General features: G+C 37.8%; 1 protein-coding gene across 2 annotated transcripts in view; it reads left to right on the top strand.

The window, feature by feature from the left end:
• Nucleotides 1-1,338: 1,338 nt before the first annotated feature.
• JMJD6 (jumonji domain containing 6, arginine demethylase and lysine hydroxylase) overlaps nt 1,339-24,178 on the top strand; it is a 29,926-nt gene continuing 7,086 nt past the window's right edge. The window contains exons 1-5 of one of the 2 annotated variants that reach the window (XM_053696748.1): nt 1,341-1,680; nt 3,506-3,894; nt 5,909-6,195; nt 10,714-10,849; nt 20,493-20,631. In XM_053696748.1, coding sequence (XP_053552723.1) covers nt 1,552-1,680; nt 3,506-3,894; nt 5,909-6,195; nt 10,714-10,849; nt 20,493-20,631 — 1,080 coding nt within the window. In that variant the 5' untranslated portion in view covers nt 1,341-1,551. Of the gene's footprint in view, nt 1,681-3,505; nt 3,895-5,908; nt 6,196-10,713; nt 10,850-20,492; nt 20,632-24,178 lie in introns of both variants that reach the window. The other variant, XM_053696749.1, reaches the window with a different exon arrangement.

Raw genomic sequence — 24,178 nt, 5'->3', positions numbered from 1 at the left:
GGGATAGCTGTACAGTGACCCCGGGTTATCAGGATATTGATGACGTACGGTAGTAGGAACGTTATTGTACCAAGGTAGACCGTCAAAATTTGCTACCTTGAACTGCGTATGCGCGCATGTCCATGGATGCCTCTAACAATGAAGGTGGGGATAATCAGGCTGTCCTTCAAAATTTAACAACAAACGATGTGCACATGCTTATAATTACTTAATTGCATTCCACACATTTTTGAAACATATATGAAGTGCAAATTCAATTACATAATTGTGCGCATGTGCACATTGAGGTAGCAAAATCCGACAGAACACAGGCTCTTTAGCCACTGACAGTAATATACCCACTGTATAAGTTAGCTCTACTGGATTCTTAGCAACTGAGCATACTGTCCCCTAGCACATTGTTTCTCAATGGTGGTCCTCAATTACCCCCAACAAGCCAGATTTTCATTATAGCTGAACTAGAGCACAAGTGAAGTAATCAGCTGATCAGTAACCATGGTTACTAACCTGCTCTCATCCATCAGCTGATTATTTCACCAGTGCTCTAATTCATCTGTAATGAAAACCTGACCTGTTGGGGGTACTTGAGGACCACCTTTGAGACACACTGACCTAGCATACCCGGTAAGCTGAGTACACGTGTATCAGACAGGAGCACGTGTTACTGGTAGTTGAAGTAACAACTACGATGTGCATGGATGTCTGAGCGTGCACGTAGCTTACCTGCGTATGCCAAATGAGAGTGAAAGAAATGTTACAATGGATCGTGTCACAAAGGGTTGTCAGCAGCATATCCACAAATGGTTCTAGTGAACTGTGAAATACTGTGCCTCTATCACATCTGACTTGCTTGTCCCTTTATCGTCACTACAGTATCCTGATAACCCAGCGTCACTGTACAGTTATCCCATCACTGGATAACCCCATTAGCTGCCAGGCACGGCCGCACTACATTCTGTATACCCCTCCCTGGCAGGCAAGGGGTTAAAGCGCTGTCTGCCGCCCCGCACGTAGCTCATGGCGGACACCTCAGGGATGAACAGCCTCAGCTCTCCTCTCTCTTCCTTCCCTGCAGCTCCACTGCTCTCCCTGGGCAGGAACACATACTCCCGAAGCCCCATCCGCGGGTCCCCTTCTTCGCCCATTATTATATTTATTGAATTAAAACACTGGTAACATGCTCAGCACAAGCCGCACAAAAATGCCGTAGCAGGAAGTTGCTACTAAGCGGCCACATTGGTTGGGGAACCTCTAACGTGGTAAACAACACACTGTGCACAAGTGCATTATATATACATTTACAAACACAGCCGCATGCACTATTCTACATATTATAGATCCTGTTACAGTGTCTGCAGCTGCTGCCTGGTATTTAACACGGGCTATGACTGGTTTGTGTCATCCGAATGACCTTCCTAAGATGGCTGCCAGTTGCGGTTCCCTAAAACTTTGCGCCATGCTTGCCGCGTACTGATTGGTTAATAGTAAGGAAGGGGCGGGTCCCGAAGGTTCTGGATAGTAGCGCGGAGCCCGGTAACGGGAAGCGGCGCGATGAATCACAAGAGCAAGAAACGCATCAAAGAGGCTAAGCGGAGCGCCAGGCCCGAACTCAAGGACTCTCAGGACTGGACCCGGCACAACTACTATGAGGTTTATGGGCTGAACCCCAACGGTTTACGGGTGAGAAATGGGGACCGGGGGTTACAAAGACAAAGTATAGGGAAGTAAATAGCAGCACATGAAGTATATAAATTAGTTGGGGTACCGAGAGACTGGGGAGCCTCAGTGAGACAGGCACAAGTCTTGTTGTGCAACCGAGGTTGGTCAGGGAAGCCGGGGAATTTGAGAGTAATGGGTGGACCAAGATTATATAACCCCGGTGAAAGAGTGTAGGGGGACCCACGTGAGGGCGATAGGGAGATGCTAAGAAGTCAGAAAGCCAGAGACCAGCATAGGGAGATAAGGGACCAGGGCTGAGAGAGAAAAGAGACCAGAACAAAGCGAGGATAAAAACCTAGAACTATAGAGAAGCATTCTGCTATATAGGAAAAGTTATTACTCTTTATTCAGCAGCATATGCACATATGCCGGGATTGTTACTTTCAAACTTTGCATGTAGTCAGAGAGTTACTATTGGTTTGTATGATACAGATGACATCTTCACTGACACAATACACCATGAGAGATCTCAGTCATTGTGTTTGAATCTTTGTCCTTTAGTCACACACTAATACCATTTTTACTAGAAGCTTATTTGCTAAGGGACACAATCATGAGATAGCATAGCACCCTATTGGTTTTTAGCTTTTATTATTGAACTGCCTCGTTCTTCTAGCTGTGGTTTTAACCCTGGCAAAGGGTCCAACATATAACTCCTTAGCAGGATATGATTAGGGAGCCAACCAGATCAACATACATGCGCGCAGCCAATCAGAATCGGTAAAGATGCCGATGTGCCAGTCTAAAGAGTGCAATCAGAATCTCTGGGGAATCAACACAGTGTTGAAAGCGTTGTACTATTGTGTCCCTTTTTAGAATGAGAGATAAAAGGCAACTTGGAGAGTTAAAGGACCAGTAAACACAGCAGATTTGCATAATCAACAAATGCAAGATAACAAGACAATACAATAGCATTTACTCTGAATTTCAAATGAGTAGTAGATTCTTTTCTAACACATTTCTAAGTTATGTATATTTCCACTCCCCCCTGTACCATGTGATAGCAATCAGCCAATCACAAATGCATATAGTATAGTCTGAGTTCTTGCACGTGCTCAGTAGGAGCTGGTGACTCAAAAAAGTGTAAATATAAAAGACTTTGCACATTTTTTTTAATGGAAGTAAATTGGAAAGTTGTTTAAAATTGCATGCTCTATCTGAATCATGAAAATTTAATAAAGCCTGAGTGTCCCTTTAAAGGGATATGAAACCCAAAAATGTTCTTTTATGTTTTAGATAGAGCGTACAATGTTTTTTCTATTTACGTCTATTATTTTTCTTTGTTCTCTTGGTATCCTTTGTTGAGAAGCCAGGATGTATGCTTATTATCTTGCCCATTTCTGGAGCACTATAAGGCAGCAGTTTTGCAACAATGTTACCCATTTGCATGAAGTAGTGCTCCAGATTCCTTCCTAGGTATCTCTTCAACACAGAATATCATGTTAATAAAGCAAATCGGATGATATAAGTAAGTTTTATTTTTTTACATTGTATGCTCTGAATCACAAAATACATTTTTGGGGTTTCATCCCTTTTAAGTGAGGGATGTGGGGTCCAAGGAGAGACAAGCCTGAAGGGAGAACTAGCGGTGAGGCTGAAGAGATATGGGGTCTTTGGCACCAGAGAGTCAGGGACTTGATTATGTGGGTTACGGGTGAAGATGAGATGGTTATAGTATTTTTAGGTTGTGACTTTCAAAATCCTATTGTGCCGATGACAAGGGCAGTTGAACAATTCTATTCAGACTGGATCTTTGGTTGTATTTTTGAGAATGTCTCTGTTGCAGGATGATGTTGAGCGTGTGGATGCCAACCAACTCAATCTAGAGGAGTTCATTGAACGATATGAGAAACCTTATAAGCCTGTGGTGATATTGAACGCTCAGATGAGTTGGCCTGCTCAAGAGAAATGGACTTTGGAGAGACTGAAACGCAAGTACCGAAATCAAAAGTTTAAATGTGGTGAGGACAATGACGGTTACTCTGTTAAAATGAAAATGAAATATTATATTGAGTACATGGAGGGAACCAAGGACGACAGTCCTTTATACATCTTTGACAGTAGTTACGGAGAGCACCCCAAAAGGAGAAAATTGTTGGAAGATTATGAGGTTCCAAAGTATTTTCGTGATGATCTCTTTCAGTTTGCTGGTGAAAAACGCCGCCCACCCTACAGGTATTTCAGCAAGTGAATGATGGCCTAATACTAAAGGATTTTTTTTCCATGCATAGATCATGTCATGAGTTTGAAATTGTGTGTTGTTGTTTTTTTTTTGTTTTTTTTTATTATATTCCCTGTTCTTGTGACATTTCCAGTTCTTCAGAAGGCTGACCCTGCAATATTCCATACCAGGGTTCCACAAACCTAGGAGCCAGGGAGCTGCTGGCTTCTAGAATTTTACCCATGGCTCCTTACTTTTGGATTATTAGCCATGTGTCTATATACAAATACCACTGTTACATTTTAAACAGATTTGTTGACTCTTGTTCTGTTCAGTGATTATTTCTTTATTGTAGTATCTAAATCTGTGTGTATCCCTCAGCAAAGGGGGATACAATGCTTTAAAAGGGGTAAAGAATGTTTGTTAGCTGCTGTATTCAATACATAAAGTTTTAATTGTTGGAAACTTATCGTTTCTTAAAGGGACAGTAAACAGCTTGAAATTTTTATATAAAATGTTTACGCATAATGTTAAACTGCAATATATTTTCATTCTATATATTTTGCCCCCTTTTCATGTAATGTTGCTTTGGAAATTGAGGAATTTATAATTTTCAGACCTCCCAAAGCTATCCCTGCTACATATCTACCCCTAATTGGCTTTATCTGATAACGGCAAAACAATGCATTTTATAGTTACTCTATGACAGTGACTGGCTTTGTCTGCAGACTAAAGCCCAAATTGGTGTCTCCTACAAATAAGGTGCAAAAATGTTGGGTGTAATTTGACTGTTAATAAATAATTGCAGTAAAAAGGATGATAATTTTTTTTAAAAACATTAAGACTTAGCTGGTATGTTTTCCTATAGCAACAGAACTGTCTTGTAATTACAACTGCCCCTTTAAGTCTGATGGATAAATCTCTTCTCTTTCTAATTGGCTGCAGAGTAAAACTGTACTGGGGGTAAGAAAAAAAGTGATTTTATATTTTATTAGTATTTTTTCTCAACTATTGGGTAATATCTAGAGTTTCAAATAGATTTTACTGTTAAAGGGACACTGAACCCACATTTTCTTTTATGATTTGGATAGAGCAGGCAATTTTAAGTAACGTTCTAATTTACTCATATTTTTCTTTGTTCTCTTCCTATCTTTATTTGAAAATCATGAATGTAAATCTTAGCAGCCAGCTCATTTTAGGTTCAGCACCATGGATGGCACTTGCTTATTGGAGGCTGACATTTACCCACCAATAAGCAAGCATAACCCAGGTTCCTATGCATCACATTCCTACTTTTTAAATAAAGATAACAAGAGAACGAAGAAAAAAATTGATAATAGGAGTAAATTAGAAAGTTGCTTAAAATTGCTGCTCTTATCTGAATCATTAAAGAAATTTTTTTTTTGCGTTTAGTGTCCCTTTAAATGTAGTACTATAACCTAATGAAGAGTGCATGTTATAATTCTATATGCTCATAACCAAACCTAGGACTATCTGGGGTAGGCAAAATGAGCTTTGGGAATAGCTGCCTTAAAGGGACACTGAACCCACATTTTTTCTATCATGATTCAGATAGCGCATTCAATTTAAGCAACTTTCTAATTTACTCCAATTATCAAATTTTCTTCATTCTCTTGGTATCTTTATTTGAAATGCAAGAATCTAAGTTTAGATGCCGGCCATTTTTGGTGATTAACCTGGGTTCTTGCTGATTAGTGGATAAATTCACTCACTAATGAACAAGTGCTGTACAGTGTCCTCAACCAAAAAAAAAATCAAATAAAGATAGCAAGAGAATGAAGAAAAATTGAGAATAGGAGTAAATTAGAAAGTTGCTTAAAATTGCATGTTCTATATCTGAATCACAAAAGAAAAAAATTGGGTTCAGTGTCCCTTTAAACTAACGGTCAAGTAACTGAAATCTCTGTTACATAGTGCCTCTTCCGCTCTTGAACCATTTTGTTATAGTTTTAAGTATAGAGCTATATTGCCACCTCATGCTAACTTACAATCTCTGAACTGACATAGATGGTTTGTGATGGGTCCCCCACGGTCTGGTACAGGAATCCACATTGACCCGTTGGGTACCAGTGCCTGGAACTCGCTTGTTCATGGTCATAAGCGCTGGTGCCTATTTCCCACCAACACCCCAAGAGAGTTGATCAAAGTGACTCGAGACGAAGGGGGCAACCAGCAAGATGAGGCAATCACATGGTTCAATGTAATCTACCCTCGCACACAGCTTCCAACGTGGCCCCCTGAGTTTAAACCTCTTGAGGTAGTGCAGAAGCCAGGAGAGACCGTGTTTGTTCCAGGTAAGTACTTGATCGTTTAAAAAAGGAAAAACATAAACTATTCCTGCTTCTCTTTTTGTAATAGAATGAGACTCCCTGGCTCTATATACAACACCAATACACCTGAGCTTGGGTAGGGTGCTTTAACCAATGCAAGATGGTCAGTACAGAGTAGTTACACAAAACAAGGGGCACATCAACTTCCAAATATGGTCATACTCTTCTTAGTTACCGTATTATGTGACTAAGATCCCAATTTTAGTGTAAATGGAGGTGATCTTTGCAGCATGTAAGAAAAAAAAAAGTTTATTTGCAAGTAGACACGTGCCAAATAACCCCTGTCTTGTGTAACTATTTTGTCTCATTGGCTGAAAATGTGTGCTAAACCAAAGTTTGTTTTTTTGTTGTTGTTGTTTTTTGTGTTTTTAAAAAGAAAAAGGCTGACCACTTCCATTTGTTAAAGCACCCAATCCAAGCTCAGGTGTGTGAACTCCTTTACAGTGAGTTGGCTGGCATCCACACGTGCTTGTGCGTTTTTTGTTTGTTTTTTCTCAACGGGATTTTCTAATGCAAAAATAAAATGTCAAATTCATTCGGATCAAGTGAATGCTTAGACACAACACGCCAGTTATCACTTTGATATATTTTCACAATCCTCATGCATATAAGTAACGGAAGGAACGCAAGACTCCAGTTTTATACTGAAAAAGAATATTAAGCTTTCAGCTTTGTCTGAAATTTCTGTTCTCCTAGAGCTTCTTTAAAGGGACAGTCAACTCAAAAAAAGTTGTTTAAAAAGATAGATAATCCCCTTTATTCCCCAGTTTTGCATAAGTTTTTTATTACTAGACTTTTTACCTCTGTGATTAGCTTGTATCTAAGCCTCTTCTGACAGCCCCCTGATCACATCACATGACTGTTTATTATCTATTGACTTGCATTTAAAGGGACATTATACACTCATTTTTTCTTTGCATAAATGTTTTGTTGATGATCTATTTATATCGCCCATACAGGGTTTTTTTAAAAAAAAAATGTATAGTTTTGCTTATTTTTAAGTAACATTGCTCTGATTTTCAGACTCCTAACCAAGCCCCAAAGTTTTATTTGAATACCGTCAGCTACCTTCTCCAGCTTGCTCCTGTTTGTGTAAAGGGTCTTTTCATATGCAAAAGGAGGGGGGAGTGTCTTATTTCCCACTTGCAGTGGGCTTTCCAGCTACCTTTTCAACACAGCTAAACATAGAACTTCTAAGTAAGTTTTTAAACATTTTATACTGGATTTTTATATCGGTATCTGTGCATCTTATTCTTTATAGTAGTATCTATTACATGCAGTTATATGAAAATGAGTGTATATTGTCCCTTTAAGCCGTTTAGTGCTGTGTTGAGCACACTTATCTATGTGGCTCACATTAATTCTACTCAGCGTGTGCAATAATTCATATAATATATGTAATATGCATTTGTGATTGGCTGATGGCTATCACATGGTGCAAGGGGGGTGGAAATAGACATAACTTTGAAATGTGTCAGAAAAAAAAAATCTTCTACTCATTTGAAGTTCAGACCAAGTGCTATTGCATTGTCTTGTTATCATGCATCTGTTGATTACGCAAATCTACTGTATTTACTGGTCCTTTAAGAGCCCTAACAGGTCATCATTTTTGAGAGTTTTGATACTTTCTATGGTCCCACACAGACATAATTAGGAAGTATTGTGCTTCCTTTTAAAGGGACAGTCAAGTAAAAAAAAAATCTTTCATGATTTAAATAGGGCATGTAATTTTTAAACAACTTTCCTGTTTACTTTTATCACCAATTTTGCTTTGTTCTTTTGGTATTCTTAGTTAAAAGCTAAATCTAGGAGGTTCATTTTCTAATTTCTTAGACCTTGAAGGCCGCCTCTAATCTGAAAGCATTTTGACAGTTTTTCACCACTAGAGGGAGTTAGTTCATGTTTTTCATATACATAACATTGATCTCACACGTGAAGCTCCTAGGAGTGAGCACTGATTGGCTAAAATGCTAGTCTGTCAAAAGAACTGAAATAAGGGGGGAGATTGCAGAGGCATTAGATACAAGGTAATTACAGAGGTAAAACGTGTATTATAACTGTTGGTTATGCAAAACTGGGGACTAGGTAATAAAGGGATTATGTACCTTTTTTTTTTTTTTTTTTTTTTTTTTAAACCATAAAAATTCTGGTGTTGACTGTCACTTTTTTAATTATTTTGCACCTGTTTTACTTACAGTTGAGTTTTTTTCATATCTTTCTGAAATATATTTTGCCATGAAAAATTATGTCATTAAAATTTCTTGTAGCTGGTGAAGCCTTAGTCTGTATTCGATTATCTGAAATGATTGTAGTAAATTTTGTTGGGGAGGAGTGGAACGAATTGCTGGGGATTCCATTACCACAGATGATCTGCATTGCTAATGTTCAGCCTTTTATGGTAGCGTAAACCAAAACTAATTTCAGGCAAATATAATAATTACTAAATTCTGCTACCCTGCAACGTTCGAAATATGTATCTTTTTCTTATAGAAAATAAAAGATTGAAATCATTCCAGTTAATCAAATACGGATGATTAATGATTCATTAGACAACGTGAGTAAAAAGTATGATTGTTCTCTTTTATTTTTAATAGGCGGACTTCATTTAAGGAAACATTTCTATCCTTTCCCCAATACCCTTTATCTGGACGACTTAAAGGGCTTTAAAAGTGCTAAAAAGAAAATACTGTTATGATAGATCATTTTTATTATTGCGCTATTACTTATAATTGTTAATCACTACAAAAGACATAGTTAAAGGGACGGTGTACAGTAAAAATGTTCTCTTTAATTTGTTTCATATTACCTGCTAGAGTTTAAGTGAATGTAAAGTTTCATCAATCAGTGCCCGTTTTTTAAAAATACTATTAAAAACAGGGGTACTTTCATCGATGAAACTTTACATTGCAGCATATATGTAGAAATACTTACCTTTTTTACTTCTCCAAAGCCGGATCGCCGATTCCCCCGCATACTTCTTCCTATTGTAATTACACAGCAATGACAAAACCGGCTTCCTCCAATCACAGCAGGGCTTCACGAGAAGGACGCTCTGGTGAGGGAAGCCATGATTGGAGGAAGTCGGTTTTATCATTTCTGACGTAAGTAGAGGAGCTGAGGCGGGGGATCTGTGATCCGGCTTTCGAGAAGTAAAAGGTAAGTATTTCTACAAATACGCTGCAATGTAAAGTTTCATCAATGAAAGTGCCCCTGTTTTTAATAGTATTTTTAGAAACTGGCATCAATTGAAACTTTACATTCACTTTAAATTGTTCACAAATCGCTCATTTACCTTTTTTATTTTTGCATAGCTGCTTTTGTCTGTGGTCTCTCCACCTATACTGAAAATGTTAGTACTTTAAAGGTACACAACCCCAAAATGTTCTTTCAAGATTCAGTTGAAGCATTTCATTTTAAACCACTTTCTTATTTGCTTTGTCCTCCTGGAAATCCTTTTGTTGAAAAGCATCATTAGGTAGGCTTGGCAATTGGGAGCTAGCTGTTGTGTGATGTGAGTGATGTGTTCAGTTCACTCCCAACAGTACATTGTTGCTCCTTCAACAAAGGATATCAAGAGAATGAAGCAAACTTGATAATAGAAGTATATTGAAAAGTTGTTTACCATTCTATGTTCTATCTGAATGAGAGAGAAACTGGGGTTTTATGTCCCTTATACATTTTATACTCTGCTGCTGGGATAACAAATCACTGGAAACGCATTAAGGTGAAAAAATGATTTACAGTAAACTGTCCCTTTTTAAAGACCGCTCCAGAGCAGCAATGCACATCCGGTGAGTTAATGAGGGGGGAAAAGTCACCATCTAGCTCCCAGTAGTGCACTGCTGCTGCTGAGGATATGTACATATGCTTTTAAACAAAGGCTATCAAGAAAACAAAGTTACATCTTTATAATGCACATTTTGTTTTTCATGTCCCTTTAAATACTGTCAAAATTAAAGATTTCATAATTCAAATTGACCAATGATGCCTAACCCCTTGCACCCGGATGTTTTTGAAACTACATTGCCCATGGTGCTTAGGCGCTCTGCGATCTAGTTGAGAATCATGGGAAATGTAGTTTTAAACAACTTTACAATGTTATTGTTTATCAAATTTGCTTCCTTTCCTACAAGTTGCTTTGTACTACGGGGAGCCAGGTAAACATATTGAGTGAGCCAATGAAAAGAGACGTGTCTGCAACCACCAATTAGCAACTAGCTAGTGCATTACTGCTCCTGAGCCTATGGTGGTATTCTCTTCAACAAATTATTCCATCACAATAAAGCAAATTGGAAATTTACATGTTCCTTCCAGTCTGAATCTTGAGTTTGTTTTTTTTTTTTTAATTTTGACTTAACTGTTTATGGTGGTACTTTTTTTTTTTTTTTTTTTTTTTTTTTCCCCATTCTTCTTCTATATGTTGCCTTAACACTGTCTGATCACCCGAGCATTTATCTCATTTGGAGGACTTGTTTTCCACAGGTGGCTGGTGGCATGTTGTCTTAAACCTTGACACTGCTATTGCTGTGACACAGAATTTTGCAAGCCGCACCAACTTCCCTGTGGTCTGGCACAAGACGGTCAGGGGGAGGCCTAAGCTCTCCAGGAAGTGGTACAGGTGAGAAGAACAAAATGAGTAATCTGTTTCTCATAGGTGTGTTTGGGCTTCTTATGTGTCTGGTCTGCACGCACAAAGCATTTAGATTGGTCCCATGCAGCTCAACAGTATAGAAAGATGTATATAAAAATGGGAATTTGTTCACCCTATCACACACATATCATTTTGAGAAACAAGAGGTGGCTTTGGTTAATGCATCATGCAACTGGTTGACCTGTGTTTGACCCTTTATGTCCCATTTCATTGCATGTAATGTTTTCTAGATATCAAATAACAGTTATCCTCTGTCTCCAGCATTCAGCTAGTTGACACCAGATATATATTACAGCTGGAATAAATAAAGATATTTAAAGTTGCCATTTTGGTTTTCTGTATACAGGCAGTCCCCAGGTTATGAACAAGATGGGTTCTGTAGGTTTGTTCTTAAGTTGAGTTTGTATGTAAGTTGGAGCAGGCTTTTTTTTTTTTTTTAGGTGAAACTCTAACCATTTTCTTTCATGTAATTGGCAAGAGTCCATGAGCTAGTGACATATGGGATATACAATCCTACCAGGAGGGGCAAAGTTTCCCAAACCTCAAAATGCCTATAAATACACCCCTCACCACACCCACAATTCAGTTTTACAAACTTTGCCTCCTATGGAGGTGGTGAAGTAAGTTTGTGCTTAGATCCTACGTTGATATGCGCTTCTCAGCATGTTTTTGAAGCCCAATTCCTCTGAGTACAGTGAATGTCAGAGGGATGTGAAGGGAGTATCTCCTATTGAATGCAATGGTTTTCCTCACAGGATCTATTTCATAGGTTCACTGTTATCAGTCGTAGAGATTCATCTCCTACCTCCCTTTTCAGATCGGCGATATACTCTCATATTCCATTACCTCTACTGATAGCCAAACCAGTACTGAAACGGTTATCTGCTATATGTGGATAGGTGTCTTTTGGTAAGTATGTTTTCATTTACTTAAGGCACTCTCAGCTATGGTTTGGCACTTGTATGTATTTATATAAAGTTCTAAATATATGTATTGTACTTATATTTGCCATGATTCAGGTTTTCAGTATATTTCCTTTTGCAGACTGTCAGTTTCAGATCTGGAAAATGCTTTTTTATGAAAAATTTCTTACTTGGGGTATAGTCTCTTTTTCAAAATCGACTGTCTTTTAAATTTGCGGGCACAATTAGGCTTGCAAGGTCGCAAAATGCTTAGTTTATTGCGTCATTCTTGGCGCAAGATTTTTTTGGCGCAAAGTTACGTTCATTGACGCAAATTCATCATTTCCGGCGTCTTAGTTGATGCCGAGTCCTTCACAAGGTTGCGTCATCTATGACACCAGTGTGACGTTTTTTATTTGTTATATGTTATGCGTCATATTTGGCGCCAAATATTTTCATTATTTAAGACCCCATTATTATTTTTAAATATTTCTTTTTATTGTAGTAATAGTTGAAAAATTTACATTGATCATCTCAACCTTTTTTTTTTTTTTCCCCCCCCACCCCAACGGGGTTAACAGAAAACAACAATTAAAAGAAAAACAAATACTAATATAAACATAATTCTCAACATATCAATATTGATGTCGACACACCCAACCTATAAGAAGGACACAGAAAGAAAATGATTCCATACAATTACATTGATAATACTGTACATTGTTGCATTATAAATATCTATAATTCAATATCCTAGTTCTGTACATAATTATGAACCTTATAAGTTTTGTTCCCAAAGAAATATCACATCAGCAATAAAATCATGTTTGCCCTTAAGACCCCATTTTTATTTGCCTCTTGCCTTTTTCTATGTCAAAGGGCTATGCTGTTTGCATTTTTACCCATTCCTGAAACTGCCATATAAGGAAATTTATAATTTTGCTTTATGTTTTTTTTTTTTTTCGCTTACATTTGAAAAATGTCTCAATCTGATCCTGTCTCAGAATTCAATGTTGGATCCCAGCTGCCTGATAACAGTTCTACCAAAGCTAAGTGCATTTGTTGTAAACTTGTGGAGATTATACCTCCAGCTGTGGTTTGTAATAGTTGTCATGATAAACTTTTACATGCAGAAAATGTATCCATCAGTAGTAGTTCATTACCGTTGCTGTTCCCTCAACATCTAATGTACAAGATATACCTGTAAATTTAAAATAATTTATTTCTGATTTTATTCAGAAGGCTTTGTCTGCCATCCCGCCTTCTAATAAACGTAAAAGGTCTTTTAAAACTTCTCATAGAGTTGATGAAATTTGAAATGAACGGCAACATACTGATTTATCCTTCTCTGATGAGGATCTATCTGATTTAGAAGATCCTGCCTCCAATATTGACACTGACAAATCCTCTTATTTATTTAAAATGGAGTATATTCGTTCTCTATTAAAAGAAGTGTTGATTACATTGGATACGGAGGAAACTAGTCCTCTTGATATTAACCCTTTAAGGACACTGCTTTCAGTTTGCTCAATTGTTTTATGACAGAAAAATTCCGTCATATGTCCTTAAGAGGTTAAAACTAGTAAACGTTTTAATTCGGTTTATAAACCACCTGTGGTTATTCCAGAGGTTTTTCCAGTTCCTGATGCTATTTCTGATATGATTTCTAAAGAATGGAATAGGCCTGGTGGTACTTTTATTCCTTCTTCAAGGTTTAAAAAATTGTATCCTTTGCCGGCAGTTACTTTAGAGTTTTGGGAAAAGATCCCCAAAGTTGTTGGGGCTATCTCCACTCTTGCTAAACGTACTACTATTCGTACAGAAGATAGTACTACTTTTAAAGATCCTTTTAGATAGGAAACTTGAATCTTATCTAAGGAAGGCTTATTTATATTCAGGTCATCTCCTTAGGCCTGCAATTTCTTTGGCTGATGTTGCAGCTGCTTAAACTTTTTAGCGCAACAAGTATCAGATCATGATTTGTCTAGCATTGTTAAAGTGACGGTAAACTTACCATGTTTGCGATCCACAGTAATATTGTTCTCCAAAAAACAATATGTTCATCGTTTTTTTATAAATTTCCCTCTAAACAAAGTTATAGCCGTAATCCATATATGCAATTTTCATCACCTAAATCAGCCCGTATTTTTTTTTTCTTTTTTTTTTTTTTTCTTTTCTTTTTTCTTTTTTTTTTTTCTTTTTTTTTTCTCCCTAGGTCACTTTTTTTTTAAATAACCTATTGAAATCCTGGCCGTTAGGCGGCCGTTTAACTACGCCACTCGCCCACATCTTAGCCTGCACATGCTCAACAATTTTCAATGATGAAAATGGTGTCTGGAGCACGCTCACGTTTGGCGCATGCGCATTGGATAGCTTAGCCAAGAAACAGCATCTGCTGTCACGGACGTCTCAAACTACTAAAAAGCTGTTCTTGTTTACAAAAAACATTATTGTTATTCATTGAGTACTATGTTTCTAGGGCATTGGAGACACCGGTATCGCTGTGACGTGCATGTGCGGTAGACTGAGAAACCGCCAATATGCGCATTAGACAGTATCTTTGTGACCGCACATTAGAGATACGCATAGGGCAGGTGGGACCGCTCTATACGTCACATAACAGCAATATGGGAAGTAAAGGATGGGAGGAGTTTGCCCTCTAACTGTAGGAACAAACATATTGAATAAAACTAATTTTTTCCAAAAAAATGCTATTTTTTTTTTTTTAGCGATCATGGTAAACTTATTATATTGTAAGCATTTATGAATTCTAGGGGTATTAACATTACCTTCACTTTAAGTTGATTCAACATGCTAATTTCATTTGTGATGCCATTTTTGATATCATCAAAATTGATGTTAGATATGTCTTTAGCTATGTGCTTTGTGGCTCAAATCTTGGAATGCTGATATGACTTTCGACATAAGGAACAGAAATCGAATCCTTCCCCAAAAGAATCCTGTTTCCAATTGGAAGCCTTCCTCAAATTGGAATAAATCCAAGACTTTTAAGAGATCAAAGCCAGCCCCCAAGTCCGCATAAAGGTGCGGCCCTCATTCCAGTTAAGCTGGTAGGGGGCAGATTAAAATTCTTCAAAGATATTTGGATCAGTTCGGTCCAAAATCATTGGATTCAGATTGTCTCTCAGGGGTACAGAATAGGATTCAGAGTACCTGTGAGAAGATTTTTTATTTTTTTTCTCTCACGCATTCCAGCGAACCCAGTAAAGGCTCAGGCTTTTCTGAAGTGTTTCAGACCTGGAGTAATGTTCCGTTTCAGGAACAGGGCCTGGGGTTTTATTCAAATCTATTCAATGTCCCAAAGAGAGAAAATTCATTCAGACCAGTTTTGGATCTAAAAGATTTTGAATTGATATGTAAGAGTACCAACTTTCAAGATGGTGACTATAAGGACTATTCTGCCTTTTGTTCAGCAAGGGCTTTATATGTCCACAATAGTTTTACAGGATGCATATCTTCATATTCCAATTCATCCGGATCACTATTAGTTCCTGTGATTCTCTTTTCTAGACGAGCATTACCAATTTGTTGCTCTTCTTTTTGGCCTAGCAACAGCTCCAAGAATCTTTTCAAAGGTTCTCGGTGCCCTAATCTCTAATCAGAGAGCGGGGTATTGCGGTGTTTCCTTATTTGGACGATATCTTGGTACTCGCTCAGTCTTTACGCTCTGCAGAATCTCACATGAATCAACTAGTGTTTCTTGAACAGTGAAGGGGTGGTGTGAGTGCTATCTATATAGGTATATGCTTAAATCCCTAAGTAGTCTGATATAATCTCCAAATACAGACTATTGCAAAGTAAAAAATGGGGGAGGGGTGGTGGATAAGTGCTCTGGAAGGAGCAGACCTAAGGTGAATTACAATAATAGTATGTGTGTGTGTGTATATATATATATATATATATATATATATATATATATATATATATATATATATATATATACACACACACACACGTTTTTTCAAAAACACTCCGGTTTATTGGCAATATTGTGGTAAACAATATTGCCAATAAACCGGAGTGTTTTTTGAAAAAACCTGTGTGCCTGCTTCATTTGGATCCTGGCTGCAACACGGAGCCCGTCCGTGGGATTCATACCTGCTTTACTGTTTGTTTCTCCTTAGTGAGAGCACCAGGTAGCTGACTTATTCGTGAGTGCCGTTCACCTCTGCAACTATATATATATATATATATATATATATATATATATATATATATATATATATATATATATATATATATATATATATATATATATATATATATATATATATATATATATATATATATATATATATATTCAGCAAAGGACATATAGCATAAAATCAATGTAGGATGACTGTTAGTCTAAGATGCCGGCATCAAAAGATGGATATCGTTTGATCTCATTGGATCACTACTATAAGTCACATGACGTGACGTCACTATCCACGGATCTCACTCACCATTGTTCCTAACAAACACAAACACAGGCTGTTGGTTTGTTCTTTCTCATTACAGACTTACTATTTGAATTTTATTCTTGGTTTCACCTACAAAAGTGCCTGAAATATCGGTTTGTTATACATTAGCGCTTTCACTGCAATTATCAAGTCTCTTGAACTGTTTTTAATATATAGCAATCGCTATTTTATAATATTAACCGTCAATACTATGTGTATTTTATTTTTAGTTGGCTAATTATATATTTCATCATCTGTTAATACTAGTCTATCTTTTGATGCCGGCATCTTAGACTAACATTTAGTCATCCTACATTGATTTTATGCTATATGTCCTATGCTGAATGTTTGTTTACACACTGCTGACATCTATTTTAATTAAATTGATATTTTTGATATCGTTCTTTTGTCTAGATTTTTTGATATATATTTTTTGGTATATTAAACATCTTGATCTATATATATATATATATATATATATATATATATATATATATATATATATATATATATATATATACATACACACTTAGGTCTGCTCCTTCCAGAGCGCTTATCCCCCACCCCTCCCCCATTTTTTTGTGTTGTTTCTTCAAAGACATGGTTGGAGGATCAATTTGCCAAAAAGTTCTTTGATTCCTCAGACAAGGGTAACCTTTTTAGGTTTCCATATAGATTCAGTGTCCATGACTTTGTCTCTAACAGACAAGAGATGTTTGAAATTGGTTGCAGCCTGTCTGAACCTTCAGTCTCAGTCATTCCCTTCAGTAGCTATCTATGTGCATGGAAGTTTTAGGTCTCATGACTGCAGCATCGGACGCGATCCCCTTTGCTTGTTTTTCATATGAGACCTCTCCAGCTTTGTATGCTGAACCAGTGGTACAGGGATTATGCAAGGATATCACAATTAATATCCTTAAATCCCAATGTTTGACTTTCTCTGACTTGGTGGTTAGATCACCATCGTATAATTTTAGGGGCCTCTTACGTTCGGCCAACCTGGACTGTGATCACAACAGATGTGAGTCTTTCAGGTTGGGGATCTCTGACAGCACAAGGGGTTTAGAAATCTCAAGAGGCAAGATTACTAATCAATATTTTGGAACTCCGTGCAATTCTCAGGGCTCTTCAGTTTTGGTCTCTGTTGAAGAGAGAACCGTTCATTTGTTTTCAGACAGCTTTCAAGCTATGAAAGAAGTATCTCAGATACTTGTTTGGGTGGAATCCAGCTCCTGTCTAATTTCTGCGGTTCATATCCCAGGTATAGACAATTGGGAAGCGGATTATCTCAGTCGTCAGACTTTACTTTCGGGAGAATGGTCTCTTCACCCAGATGTGTTTTCTCAAATTGTTCAGATGTGGGGGCTTCCAGAAATAGATCTGATGGCTTCTCATCTAAACAAGAAACTTCCCAGGTACCTGTCCAGGGATCCTCAGACGGAAGCAGTGGATGCGTTGACACTTCCTTGGTGTTATCAACCTGCTTATGTTTTCCCGCCTCTAGTTCTTCTTCCAAGAGTGATCTCCAAAATCATCATGGAGCAATCGTTTGTGCTGCTGTTGGCTCTAGCATGGCCTCACAGGTTTTGGTATGCGGGTCTTGTTCGGATATCCAGTTGCCAACCTTGGCCACTTCCATTAAGGCCAGACCTATCTCAAGGTCCGTTTTTTCCATCAGGATCTCAAATCATTACATTTGAAGGTATGTAAATTGAACGCTTAGTCATAGAGGTTTCTCTGACTCAGTGATTAATACTACGTTGCAGGCTTGTAAATCTGTTTCTAGAAAGATTTATTATCGAGTTTGGAAGACTTAAATTTCATGGTGGTGTTCTCATAAATTCTCCTGGCATTCTTTTAGAATTCCTAGAATTTTACAGTTTCTTCAGGATGGTTTGAATAAAGGTTTGTCTGCAAGTTCCTTGAAAGGACAAATCTCTGCTCTTTCTGTTTTATTCCACATGAAAATTGCTAAACTTCCTGATATTCATTGTTTTGTACAGGCTTTGGTTCGTATCAAGCCTGTCATTAAAGGGACACTGAACCCATTTTTTTTCTTTTCTTTCATGATTCAGATAGAGGTTGAAATTTTAAGCAACTTTCTAATTTTACTCCTATTATCAATTATTCTCTGTTCTCTTGCTATCTTTATTTTAAAAGTAGGAATGTAAATCTTAGCAGTCAGCCCATTTTAGGTGCAGCACCATGGATAGCGCTTGCTTGTTGGAAGCTTACATTTACCCACCAATAATCAAGCGTAACCCAGGTTCTCAACCAAAAATGGTCCGGCTCCTATGCATCACATTCCTGCTTTTTAAATAAAGATAGCAAGAGAATGAAGACATTTTTATAATAGGAGTAATTTAGAAAGTTACTTAAAATTGCATGCTCTTTATATGAATCGTGAAAGAAAAAAATTGAGTTTAGTGTCCCTTTAAAATCAATCTCTCCTCCTTGGAGTCTTAATTTGGTTTTGAAGGCTTTACAGGCTCCTCCATTTGAGCCTATGCATTCTTTGGACATTAAACTACTTTCCTGGAAAGTGTTGTTCCTTTTGGCCATCTCTTCTGCTAGAAGAGTTTCTGAATTATCCACTCTCTTGTGAATCTCCTTTTCTGATTTTCCATCAGGATAAGGCAGTTTTGCGGACTTAATTTAAATTCTTACCTAAGGTTGTGAATTCTAACAACATTAATAGGGAAATTGTTGTCCCTTCTTTGTGTCCTAATCCTAAGAATTCTTTGAAGAGATCTTTACATTCTTTGGATGTGGTGAGAGCTCTGAAATATTATTCTGAAGCCACTAAAGATTTCAGGAAGACTTCTAGTCTATTATCTTTTTTCTGGTTCCAGGAAAGGTCAGATGGCTTCTGCAGTTTCTTTGGCATCGTGGTTAAAATTTTTGATTCATCAAGCTTATTTAGAGTCGAGTAAAGCCCCGCCTCAGATAATTGCAGCTTATTCTACTTGATCAGTCTCCACTTCATGGGCTTTTAAGAATGAAGCTACGGTTGATCAGATTTGCAAAGCAGCATCTTGTTTGCATCCATTTACTAAATTCTACCATTTTGATGTGTTTGCATCTTCGGAAGCAGTTTTTGGTAGGAAAGTTCTTCGAGCAGCTGTTTCAGTTTGATTCTTCTGCTTATGATTTTAAGTTTTTTTTTTTTTTTTTTTTTTCTTTTCATTTTTTGAGAATAAACTTATATTTGGGTTGTGTATTTATTTATTTTTCAGCGAAATTGCTGTTTTTATTTTGTCCCTCCCTCTCTAGTGACTCTTGCGTGGAGTTCCACATCTTGGGTATTGCTATCCCATACGTCACTAGCTCATGGACTCTTGCTAATTACATGAAAGAAAACATAATTTATGTAAGAACTTACCTGATAAATTCATTTCTTTCATATTGGCAAGAGTCCATGAGGCCCACCCTTTTTTTATGTTTTTTTTTTTTTTTTTTTTTTTTTTTTTTTTTTTTTTTTTTTTTTTTTTGTATAAAGCACAATTATTTCCAAATTCCTTTTGTTGATGCTTTTTACTCCTTTCTTTATCACCCCATTACTTGGCTATTCATTAAACTGAATTGTGGATGTGGTGAGGGGTGTATTTATAGGCATTTTGAGGTTTGGGAAACTTTGCCCCTCCTGGTAGGATTGTATATCTCATGTCACTAGCTCATGGACTCTTGCCAATGTGAAAGAAATGAATTTATCAGGTAAGTTCTTACATAAATTGTTTTTTTTAGTTTTGGATAGCATAGGGAAAAGTTTGTTTTGCTATCTGTGCCCCTGTTCAGAAAATTTCACATCACTTTCTGTCCTTGTGACAATTTGATTTTGAGCTCCTAGGAGTCAGCAATGATTGGCTAAAAATGCAAGTCTGTCAAAAGAACTGAAATAAAGGGGCAGTTTGCAGAGGCTTAAATACAAGGTAATCGCAAAGGAATTTTTTTTAATTGTATTATTATTATTTAACACTGTTGGTTATGCAAAACTGGGGAATCGGTAATAAAAGCTTTATCTACATTTTTAAACAACAAAAATTCTGGTGTTTACTGTCCCTTTAAGTCTGTCTGTAACCCAGGGACTGCCTGTTTCTAATGTTAGAACTTAGCTGATTGCTGGAAGCAAATAATGAACTAGATATAATGCACAAGTCTAGGGCTTTCCCTATTAAAACATGACCCAGATGAATGCCCAAAGGCAGGTTCATGCCCTTCATAACCAATGTCTTCTTGTGTGACCAGGATCCTCAAGCAGGAGCACCCTGATCTTGCTGCACTTGCCGATACTGTAGATCTGCAGGAATCCACTGGTATTGCCTCCGATTCCTCCAGTGACTCTTCCAGCTCTTCCTCTTCAAGCTCTTCTGAGTCCGACTCTGAGGTGAGACATGTCCTGTTTATTATTGGGTCATGGCTTTGGGTGACAAGGGGCCTTATTTGTGAGTTGGTGTCTGCACCTGTGTTGGGCGGTATCTTCCTGGTCTCCAGGCTGATTTGTGCTGACACGATTCATTTGATTAAATAATCAGAGTGTCATGTGGTACTAATGTAATTTTAATATGGCCATTGCACAGGATACATTTCATGCCTTCCAGTTAATCTGTATCATATTTTATTGTACACTGCTTGTTTGCTCACTCTGCTATACATTGATTATTGCTTTATTTGTTACACACCTACTACTTTATCGATGGCTTCTTGCTGTCTAAACACCTCTAACTCCTGATTAGTTATTGATCGGGCTGGAACCTTCCACTAGTCTCTAACTAGTTAACACTGAGTGGACTGGTACAGTTTCCTTCAACTGGCAAACCTGGGTGGATTTGATTTTAAATCATTTGTTCTTTTTATGGTTTTCAGATTATTTTTCCAGTTATATAAGAAAATTAGGGATTTGGTTATCTACCATTAGAAATGCATAGATAATTATGAAATTATTAGGAGTTAAGCGGTCTCCATATTTGATCAACTTTTCAGCTGTATTTTATTTGAAGGAAAAAAATAATTACCACCTTAACCATTTCAATAGTTTTCTTTTAACTAAAACAATATTATTCTAGGTTTCACTTTTCATTTTTACTGCTTGCCCCTCTATCCTCACACTTAGGTCCTTGTGCAGATCTGTTCCACTCATGACAATCTTATGTTGATTCTTGAAAATCAGTAAAGGTTGATTCTGTGTACATTGGGTTTCAGGGGAAAAAGGAATTAAAGGGACAGTAAAATATAAACTACAGTCTGAAAGTTTCATGATTCAGATAGATGGAATTTTAAACAATTGTCCTATATACTTTTTATCTAATTTGCTTTGAGCAAATTTCCTTTTATCTTATTTTTAGTTTGCTTTGTTATATTGGTATTCTTTGTTGAAAAGCATACCTAGGTAGACTCGGCGCAGCACTACACCACATGCCTTTTTGTCATTGGCTCACCTTTTGTGTTCTGCTAGCTCCCAGTAGTTCATTGCTGCTCCTTTAACAAATTATACCAAGAGAATGTAGCAAATTTTGATCTTAAAGTTGTTTAAAATTTGTATTCTTTGAATCCTAAAATAAAAATGTTGGCTTTATGTACCCCCCCCCCCCTCAACTTTGTGTGTTTATTTTATAACCTTTTTTTTGTTGTGAATTAGAGATTTTATTTCTGCTGTCACAAATTCAGTTTTAAGAAATACAAAACCAAGAATGTCACATCACCTAGATAGAAAGAAAGAAAGAAAAACTTGCATAAACCTCTGGGAGAGCACAGCATTGTGAATGGACTATTGGAATTTGTTTTCCAAAAAAAAATAAAACATAGCAATAAATATACGGCCTCAAGCTTTTAGAAAAAAAAAACTAGCTTTAGATAGAAAACTTAGATTAAAAAAAAAAAAAAAAACTTTACACACAATGATTGTCAAACACAATGATTGCTCCTATAAAAAGGGAATTTATAAATACAAATTTATAGTGTCTAAATAAAAACGCTTAAATTGTGTAAACTCAAAGTGCATAAATAAATAGTCCTGTATACAATGTGCATCAAGTAAGTGAAATAACCACCATAAATTAAATTCTTTACTTAATATTACTAAAAGTCTTTAATAGATTCTCTGAACCCAAAACAGTTTATATTGTTGAACCCAAAAGGCAGCTCAACAGAACTTCGTCCAAGTTCTCCAATTCACAAATCTGTTATCTCATAACACATGGGGGGTGCCCCATACCATAGCGTTTTAAAAGGTTACACTGCAAACTGTCACTCAGTTTGTGCAGACAGGTACTCACCATAGGCTATAATGCATACGGTCACTCAGTTTGTGCAGACAGGTACTCGCTAAAGGTTACACTGCAAACGAGCACTCAGTTTGTGCAGACAGGTACTCACCATAGGTTAAAATGCATACGGTCACTCAGTTTGTGCAGATAGGTACTCGCTAAAGTTTACACTGCAAACGAGTTTGTGCAGACAGTTGCTCACAATAGGTTGACACGGCAAATGGTCACTCAGTTTGTGCAGACAGGTGCTCCCAAAAGGTTACAATGCAAACGGTCACTCAGTTTTGTGCAGACAGTTGCTCACAATAGGTTGACACTGTGGCTGGGCGATATGGGGGGATTGCGATTTTTCACGTCAGCACCCCCTGTAACCCCGATAAGCCCCTTTCTGTAACCTACATAAGCTTCAACTCCCACTGTGACCCCCAATAAGCGCCGCCTGTAACCACCATCAGCCCCCAACCCACATAAGTCCCATCGCACCCCCCCTCCCTGTAACCTGCATCAGCCATAGTGCCCCTCCCTGTAACCCGCAGCAGCCACATCTCACCCCCCTACCTGTAACCCGCCACAGCGCTCCCAGGTAAGCCAACTCAATGTCGCGAGTCTGCGACCCTCCTGTACATCATGGGTGATGTCAAATGGGGCGGAGCTAAAAATTGCATACTTTCGCGGTTTAAAATTGCATCCGTGATTAATTGTGCAGCCCTAGTTGACACTTTTTTTTTTTTTTTTTTTTTTTTTTTTTTTTTTTACCCCTTAACGACTAACGACGTATGGGGTACGTCCTGCAAAAAAATGCAGTTAATGACCAAGGACGTACCCCGTACGTCGTTGGTCTTTGAAAGTAGTGGAAGCGATCCTGATCACTTCCAACGGCTTTCATGTTATAGCAGTGATGCCTCGATATTGAGGCATCCTGCTATAACATTTTTAAGCCGTCCGATGAAGAGAGAGCCACCCTGTGGCCCTCTCTGCATCGGCCATCAATGGCCCTGTTCGTTGGTGGGTGGGAGCTGATCGTGGGAGGCGGGTGGGCGGCCATCGGTGGGGAAGGGGGGCGGCATCGAGTGCGCGCGGGTGGGAACCCTACACTATGGAACACTGTAAGGTGGTACTCGGTGGGAGAGAGGGGGTTGAGGGGGGGCAAATGTTTTATAAATGTTAACGATCTGGGAGGTTGGGGGTTGAGGGGGGGCAGCTACACTACAGAAAATACTATTTTTAAAATAACAAAATAATAAAATTTTCTAAAAAACATATTTGATTTCAAACTGGGTACAATATGGCGCATAATAAGGCCGAGAGGGGGGTTAGAGAGCTGTTTCGGGGGGGATCAGGGAAGTTGGGGGCTAAGGGGGGAATCCTACAGAGCAGAATTATCTTTTTTTTTTAATTTTTTTTTTAAATCCCCAAAAAACTCTTATTTTAGTACTGGCAGACTTACTGCCAGTACTTAAAATGGCGGGGACAATTGTGGGGTGGGGGAGGGAAGAGAGCTGTTTGAGAGGGATCAGGGGGTGTGATGTGTCATGTGGGAGGTTGATACCTACACTAAAGCTAAAATTAACCCTACAAGCTCCCTAATTAACCCCTTCAATGCTGGGCATTATACACGTGTGGTGCTCAACGGCATTTAGCTGCCTTCTAATTACCAAAAAGCAAAGC

The sequence above is a fragment of the Bombina bombina genome, unplaced genomic scaffold, assembly GCF_027579735.1.
Source record: "Bombina bombina isolate aBomBom1 unplaced genomic scaffold, aBomBom1.pri scaffold_469, whole genome shotgun sequence".
NCBI classification, from domain to species: Eukaryota; Metazoa; Chordata; class Amphibia; order Anura; family Bombinatoridae; genus Bombina; species Bombina bombina.
Note: the sequence above shows the minus strand (reverse complement) of the source record. Positions and strands in the feature narration are given on the sequence as shown.